A 9,113-nucleotide genomic window follows, 5' to 3' on the forward strand; every position below is an offset into this window, starting at 1 on the left:
ACTCCATTAAGATCTATATGCGAAATATCTTTTATGGTCTCTTTAAGCACGTCCTCCACAATCCGATGCAAGGTGCGAGTATTATCATTATCCAGCCTCATAGATTCATCCATGACCTTCTTACCCACCTCACGAAAGTGTTTAGACTGTCCCCGCTTTACAATCTCAACCCCTCGAATGAAAAGCTTATTATTAAAGTTGGGCTTACTTGTATGTGGGATGCCGTAGTATTTTTTCTTTCCAGTAAATACTACCGGAAATAAGACTTCCTCATATGCCATTTTGAGATAAGGGGATCCGTTATCTTCCCTGAGAAAGTCATTAACTTCGCCTCGGAGTTTGCTCATTGCCTCCATAGATATTCCCACCATCCCCTCCCAGTACTTTTCCTTCGATATCTTTTCTGAAATGTATTTCTCATCACACTCCCGGAAATATTCTTCTGGACAAACAAGGTATAATGAATCAGTGTCCCCATATTTTACACTGAACCCTTTACTTCTGACAAGATCGGCAATAAGCTTGATATTCCGCTGGCCAGCTGATGTTACCCCGCCTGCTAATGCTCGCAAGAAGAAAGGAGATCCACTATTCCCGGCTTCACCGTAAAACGTATTCATATACACTTTTAAAGTGAGTTGTTTTGCGTCTAGACAGGCGACAATAAAGGAAACTGAAGAGTATTCAGATTTTAGAGCATCTGTAACGTCCTCGCCCCTTGCTTCCGCCAAACTAATCTCCTTTTCTAATTCTTCTTTTTTATCCTTTAATGGAGCAAGACGTCTTTTTAGTGAATTTCGTCTAATAAGCAACTCCTCTAATACTTTTGGATAAAGGCCTTTCATTTCGGCTTGGTTTTCATGCTCTATAGACCATGCGAGAACATCGTGACCATTGAATTGGAAATTAATTTCATGAAGCTTTTTACCGCTCTCCTTTAGAGATTCGGCACGCTCTCGAGATAAAATGATTTTATCAGGTGAGAGATTGTATGTCATGATAAGGCTTGGATACAATGATGTAAAGTCTAAGCCGGTTACAGGTCGTCTATTTTCGAGACCCTTTACCGGTGGGAAAACATAGGCTCCAGGGTACTTCCCTGTTTCCGTTTGTTCACATGGAATTGTGCTAGTTAAAATCCCTTCCTGCCACGCACCGGCACTTAAAAGATTACGCACTTTCATTCCTACTGCAAAATAATGTGAATCATATAATGATATGAAGGCTACGGATGCCACCTCCCTGTACTCGTTAATTGCATTATGCTTTACCATTAACCGCTGACAGCTAATAGCATCGATAATACAATATTCGGCTACTTCGCGCATCTGCTCGGCCGTTGTAGCATTGGTTTCTTTTAATGCCCTTCCATAATACTTAAACATACGATGGAAAGGCATATCCAGCTTGTTATCGAGTTCACACTCCTTTAGGTAATATGCTAAACTGCTCTTTTCGGCCTTAGGATAGAATTTCATAAAACATGGTCGGACATCAATAGCTACGCACCCGGGGATTTTAAGATGCTTCGAATGGAAATCCCTATCATTAACTTTTATCTTATTATACTGATATTGCCATTTTGTAATTTTTTCGAGGCTTGAAGGCTTTAATGACATTTGATTAAACATCCATTCGAAAATCCCTAGCTTTTTCGCTTTCTCTACAATAAATCTCCAGTCATATTGTGAATCGTTAAAACCTATTTGTATATCCGGGGCTAGTAGTTTACAACACAAGGCGAAGGCTTTTAACAGATTTACTTGATTCCCACATATAATTGTGGTCCAGCGAGGGTCTGGGGTGGTTTCAACATCAACAAGACAGATCCGTTTTAATGGATTAGGGTCATCTTTCCAATGAACTGACATGCCGATCATAAATACGTTAGATTCATCGCTCTGAGCAGTAGGGAATTTACCTAGTCCGAGCGAACTATATGTCTCTATGTCCCATGTGAGAACAAGAGTTCGATCCCGTGAAAGAGCTAAGGAGAATAATGGATTATTATAATCGTCCTCACTTGTTGGATTGTAATTATTCACAGAAACTTGGAAGAGATAAGTACCCCCTTGAATATATTCGTGGAAATAATTACTTAACGTTGCCCAACTTGAAAGAGGTAATCTTTTTTCACGGGCTACTTTGCGGTAATAATATATTGGGGTTAGATCATCAGAAGCTGTACGGATACCGACTTCACGAACTGCCTTTAACGCATTATACCGGTCAAATTGATTCCAAGTAATAACACGTATATATGATTTTTTCTCTGTATAATATCCTTGAAGTGGGAAAGCACTAATATTCTCGATCCCAAATTTTGATGTACCTTTGAGAGTATTGGATAATATATTTACTAATCTGGTCTTAAATGTAGATAGTGGCATTTCTTCAGGTACTTCGACATCAAAGAAGGGCTTAATGCCTGTAATTTTTACGACTGCTTTTTGTCCATTAATCAAAGTACCAGTAATACGCAAAATATAGGAGGAGATACCATTTACATATTCGGAGGTATCATCACTAACTTCAGTAGGCATAAAATGTATGGGTTGCTTGCCAGATAGGCTTTGTTGAAGTATAGTGGTCATCCCATTATCGAATTCTGCCACAATATCATTACGTGATGGGATACCAACTAAGGGGCCGGCGCCGTTGAAGTAAACGAGAGGGCCGGAGCGATCGGTTTGGTCGAAAATAGTTGAGGTATGCATGGTGTTAGTTCGACAAGTTATACTATCTCTATAAAATTCGGAAATGTTTAATTTATTTTTTCGGTAGATGCAAAAAGAAACGATAGCGAACTTATTAAACGAATCGAAAAAGAAGAGCAACAGGATATACATCAAAAGGATAAGTCTTCTTCGTAATCATTATATAAAATATTGGAAGAAGACTTATCCTTCTTAGATATATACTTGGGTATGATATAGCCTCCGCGAAAGACTTATCTTTCCTAGACATGTACTCGGGTATGATATGAAGGCTTCTTCGGAAATATTGGCAGAAGCCTCCATCTTCTAGATATGTATTCGGGTATGGTATAAACGGGCCTCGCCACAACAGATCACAAGTGATATAACACAGGAACCGGCAACCAAATAAGCCTCACCAAGAGATGGGCAGGGCTCGGGCGAAAAATAAAAACCAGCGAGAGAGTGCACAAGGGATTTTTTTCGGTAGATGCAAAAAGAAACGATAGTGAATTTAGTAGGCAAAACGTAAAAGGAAGGCAACGAAATATGCAACTGAAAGTGAAGGTAACTCCGAAATCATTATATAAAATATTGGGAGAAGCCTTCATCTTTCTAGATATGTATTCGGGTGTATGTGGGTATAGCCACCGCGACTTATCCTTCCTAGATATGCACCCGGGTATGATATGAAGCTTCTTCAGAAATATTGGCAGAAGCCTCCATCTTCTAGATATGTACTCGGGCATGGTATAAATGGGCCGGCCATGATAATACATAATGCACCTCCAACCACGGACACGAAATCGGCATACATATACTGGCATATGGAGTGAACTAATAGAACTATACTAATACATTACCACTTCTATGACGCTACTATGGTGCCAAAATGGATCCTAAAATCGGGTGACCAAAAATCGGCTAGAGTTATCTTCATCATAGTGCCAGCCAAAACTAACCAATATGTTATACGACGGAGGGTGTTCTGGCGTCGGAACAGTATCACGTGACTGGCACAGTAAGGCGCAGTACCGGCCAGCATTATTCCACAATTTCGGTCAGAACTTTGGGTATAAGAAGTCAGGCATCCAAGATGACATTCCATAACACTTCCATGATAGTTCCTCACTAGTTCCACGACAGCTCCACAGAGGTTCCAGGACACTATCAAGTCACCAACATGATACCAAGCTAGATCCTCGAATCACATGTCCAAAAGATCGGCCAAAATTATGGCATAATGTCAGCCAAAATTAATCACAGATCTAGATCGAATTACTGCGCCACCCGACACCTTTTTTTACACTATTTCGGTATCTAGAAAGGCAACCAAATAGACGCAAAAAGGTAAGTACTTTAATATAGAATTTGACATTCAATCAGGCGCAGAAGGTCAACACCTCGACAAAAAACCAGGTATCCAAACAGCTACAGAAGGTTGACAATAGCATTATAAAATTTAGCATGCAAATGACTTAGAAACAAGAAGAAACCCGTGGTATTTAGATTATATGTGTGTGGTATTTAGATTACATTGTGGTAATAAAAAGTATATTAACATAAAAACACGAATACTAAGAAAGACTCAAAGACATAACTAGAATGTAAAAGCGATATAAGAAATAATAAAATGTTAGATTATATGTGAGATTTAGACCGCATCATTAAGATCATATGTGGTAATTAGATTACATTGTTTAGATCATATGAGATATTTAGATTTTATGTGACATTTAGATCATATGTGATATCCAGAATATATGTGATATTTAGATTTTATGTGACATTTAGATCAAATGTGATATCCAGATTATATGTGATATGTAGATTATATGTGATACTATAATCTAGGATAAGTGGGATACCACATGAAATATAATTATATTTCATGTGGTATCCCACTGATCGTTCTGATGGTCAATTTTATTACTAATACAGTTCGAAACTTTATATTGTCTTATTAATCATATTTCATTTTTGGCCATTCTCATTGGCCACAGCAGATTACATTATCGGTTAAAGTATAACGAGCCGGACTTTTTTTTTTACCTTATATATATATTTTTTATTTTTTTTCGGATCTTATTAATCAGTAATTTATTTTGAACCAATTTTTTTTCGGTTCTTATTAACCAGCAAATTTATTTTAGAAGTATTTTTTTTTTTTCGGTTCTTATAGTTTTTCCGAAATTTTTCCAGTTTTTTTTTTCAACCCGAAAAAGATTTTTTTAATTGCCTTTTTTTTTTAAAAAAAAATTGGTTTTAATTATTTTTTTTTAAAACCGAAAATTTTTTTATTTTAATTATTTTTTTTTTAACCCGAAAAAAAAAATTAATTTCATATTTTATTTCAATTTTTTTTTTAATAAAGACTTTTTCACTATTTTAAAGACAATTTTCTTGGTATATAATATATAATATATATATATTATCTCCATCCTCTAACATATGTTATAATAAATTTTTAATTATATAAAATAAAATAATGCTGCAGTATACAGTTATAATAAAATAAGAGAATCGTTAAAAAATAGGAATATTTTGTTTTTAGAACAAATTGTAGAAATAGGCGATAATACAAGTTAATGTTATAAAATATCCTTGTAAAATAAGTTTTATATCCCGGAATTAATAACGGAATTTGTCAAGTTATTTATTTTTTACGGAGTTTTTACAGAAATAACGGATAAAATTTTTTATAGAAAATATATAAATAGTCAAAGGATAAAGAAAGTAGAATTATTAATTATCTATTATACTGCTATATGAAACATACCACGGAGATTGGTAATGAAGAAGTTAATGTGAAAATGGAAGAAAAATTATCGAAATTAAAAAATTAATTATAAAAACAAATAGAGATGAAGAAGTAGTTTTGGTATATAAAGCAAAATCAAGTGCCAAATCACATTTAACAAAGGAAGTGACGGGCTTTTTGGTCGAATTTATTGAAGAGGCTTTATAAATGTATTTATATTCTATAAATACAACATTAAATTAATTAAAAACTATTTTAACTTCAAATTTTTGTAGTTTTTTTACGCTGAAAATCATCAGAAATCATTTAAACGGAAGGATATCTTAAATTTTTGAAATTAAATAAAAATTTTATTAACTTGAAAATCAATCGAATTTTTTTTTTTTAATATTTTCATCCCGATAATCATAACATTTTTTTTTTAAAAAAATGTATCGCCAATAATGTTAATAAATTTTCGTTATAGTGTATATGAAATAACATTTTACGAAATGTATTTGTAAAAATCAGCTTCATTATGGGTAATTTTTTTTTTTAAAAAAAAAATCAAATATCTTAAGAAAATCCTTTTTTTGTATCTTGTTATTATAACTATATCGTGGACCTCAAAAGTAAGGCTTGTTTTTTAAGACGAACGAGCATTTCATAAATGGGTCCGGTCCAGCCCAGATTTTCCGAAAGGTTTTTGAAAAATCCGGTAAAATTTTTTAGGACATTTTACTACAGATTTCAGTATTTTTCAGAAGATTTCCGGAATTTTTCTAAAAACTTTTTGTGCGCTGGTCCGGTCCATTTCACCGACAATTATTTTAATGACAAAGACAATCATTTCACTGACGCGACAGTCATTTTCATCACTTATTCTAACCTTATCCTAATCTTAGCCCTAACTTCCCTAACTAACTAAATTCCCTTGTCGGTGAGATGATCGTCGGCGAAACATTTAATTACCCTGTTCGTTGAAATGTTGAAATGTTTATCAGTGAGATAATTGTAGTGATAATAAATGTGAAGTGATTACTCGAGAGTAAATCATGAATACTCATATGCCAAAATTAAGCTTATAAAGTGGGTATAGCCAAATGGGGAATCTTTTAAGCGATCTGGGCGTAAAATAATATGATAATAATTCAAATCTAACTCATTATATTTATGTCTAATATGAAAATGACTTAAATGATTTTCATCCGTACCGTCGTAATGCCCTTATGCCCCAAGTTTGTGGCTTTAAATCAAATAAGAATTGTACGACCATATCATAAGATAATGTAACCATAGTACACCCATATTTATTGTATACAGGGTGTATCATTACATCTGTAGTAATTCAAAAAAAAAAAAAAAAAAAATGTTTCTTGCAAAAATGCAAAAAGAAAGAGAACAAAATGATGAAAATTTCTTAAAAGAATTTTTAAAAGAATTTTATCGTCAAATAATGATAAATATTGAAAATTATACGAATTTTGAAATTATTTTAATTAAATGGACAAGAGAATTTTTTCATCTTAATAAAAAAGATCCTAAAATTTTTTTAAAATTAATGGAAGAACATGAAGAAAAAGAAAATTGGTTTTCAAGTTTAATAGGATTTTTTTATGAATATTATATAGTTGATGAAATTTTTGAAAAACCTTCAACTTTAAAATTTTATTTATCATCAATTAATAAGTATAATGAAAATAATAAATTAACTTCTATGTATCAATTATTTAATATCATCATTTCAAAATATTTATTATCATTTTATTATTATAAAGATATTATTTTATATAGAAATAATTCAATTATGAAGGAGTGGAAATTTAGAGATGTTCACGTGATGTCACATGATCAATTTGAAAATTTTAACGGATTAAAAATAAGTTTATGTAAAGATGAAATAAATACAATAGAAAAATATTTTGATTCACAAAATAAAGGTTTTAATGAAAATCAAATAGATCATAAAAAAGATAATGAATTAATAAAATTAAATAATTTAGGTTATTGTTATCAACATGGAATAGGAAAAAAGAAAAATGAAGTTAAAGCGTTTGAATTTTATTTAAAATCAGCAGAAGGAGGAAATTCTAATGCACAAAATAATTTAGCTTATTGTTATCAAAATGGTATTGGAACAAAAAAAGATAATAAGAAAGCAATTGAGTGGTATTTAAAAGCTGCTAATGAAGGGAATTCACGCGCACAATTTAATTTAGGTATTTGTTATCAAAATGGAGTAGGGATGTATTTTGATTATAAAAAAGCTTTTGAATGTTATTTAAAATCTGCTGAAAGAGGTTATCCACTTGCTCAACATCTATTAGGTCATTGTTATAAAGATGGAACTGGTACAGAAAAAGATTTAGAAAAAGCTATTTATTGGTATCGAGAGGCGGCAGAAAATGGAAATAAATTCTCACAATATTGTTTAGGTAATTTGTATAAAGATGGAGATGATGGTATGGAAAAAGATGAGAGAAAAGCTTTTGAATATTATAAGAAATCAGCTGATCGAGATTATTCAAATGCTCAATTTGAACTAGGAAATTGTTACGACAAAGGAATTGGAATTGATATTAATTTAGCAAAAGCATTTGAATTTTATGAAATTGCTGCTGAAAATGGATTGATTAAGGCACAAAAGAAACTTGCTACTTTATATGAAAATGGTCAAGGTACAGAAAGAGATTTAGACAAATCTCATTTTTGGTATAACAAAGCAGAAGAACATGATAGTGAAGTAGCACAATATAACTTGGGTAATTGTTATAAAGATGGAAAAGGTGTAGTAAAAGATGTTATTAAAGCATTTGAATATTATGAAAAATCAGCTGATAAAGGATATGCGGGTGCTCAATTTGAACTTGGTTATTGTTGTGATAAAGGAATTGGAACCGAAATTGATCAAATGAGAGCACTTTTACTATACAAATGTGCATATGATAGAGGTCATGAACCTGCAAAACAAAATCTATTTAACTTAATGATGAAAGGTGTGGGTAGAAATGTTTATTGGTACTTACCCGGTGCTGTTTTTGTAGGTGACGAACTCTAAAAAAAATACTTCTTGTATATTTATGATAAATTTAATATCGTAAATTCATTATATATTTATCCATCTACTTAAATAATAAAAATAAATTTATAAATAATACAGAATTCCATGAATTTGAAATAATATTACATGATTGTCTAACGTTCTCACAGTGTAACAACGTAATTAGTTTATTATTATTAGTCCGATGTGTAACGACGTAATTCTACGCTGTCCGTCCGGCACGTGACAATATACAACAAAAAACCTTAAACGGTGAATTCCTTTTATAGATGATAAAATTTTAAAATTTTTTAGACTCGCTCTTACGAAACAAGTTAATCAAGTTATGTACCATAATACATTCTTTTATAAAAATGTCAAACTTAATAAAGACGCAATTTACAAGATGATAATAAATCATTTTATTCATGCTTTTAGTCAATAGAAATTGATGTGAAACGAAAGTTGGACCAATTTTGTAGAAATTTCCTGAAAAATATGGTTTAAGAATTTCAAACAATAAATTATTTATTTGACTTAAAGGAAGTAGTAAACAATACTTTGGCGGAGATTTATCGTTCACCTTTATTAGTTTTTTGAGACATTTAAATTTATATCTTTTAGAAAGTATGATCAT

At 32.0% G+C, this 9,113-nt stretch overlaps 1 protein-coding gene across 1 annotated transcript; it reads left to right on the forward strand.

The window, feature by feature from the left end:
* Window positions 1–6,786: 6,786 nt before the first annotated feature.
* OCT59_028656 (uncharacterized protein) lies at window positions 6,787–8,596 on the forward strand. Its single transcript, XM_066147451.1, has one exon. It carries the CDS (start codon window positions 6,806–6,808, stop codon window positions 8,492–8,494), a length of 1,689 nt encoding a protein of 562 aa, XP_065994161.1. The 5' UTR covers window positions 6,787–6,805; the 3' UTR covers window positions 8,495–8,596.
* Window positions 8,597–9,113: the final 517 nt, after the last annotated feature.

Source organism: Rhizophagus irregularis, chromosome 8 (assembly GCF_026210795.1).
Source record: "Rhizophagus irregularis chromosome 8, complete sequence".
NCBI classification, from domain to species: domain Eukaryota; kingdom Fungi; phylum Glomeromycota; class Glomeromycetes; order Glomerales; family Glomeraceae; genus Rhizophagus; species Rhizophagus irregularis.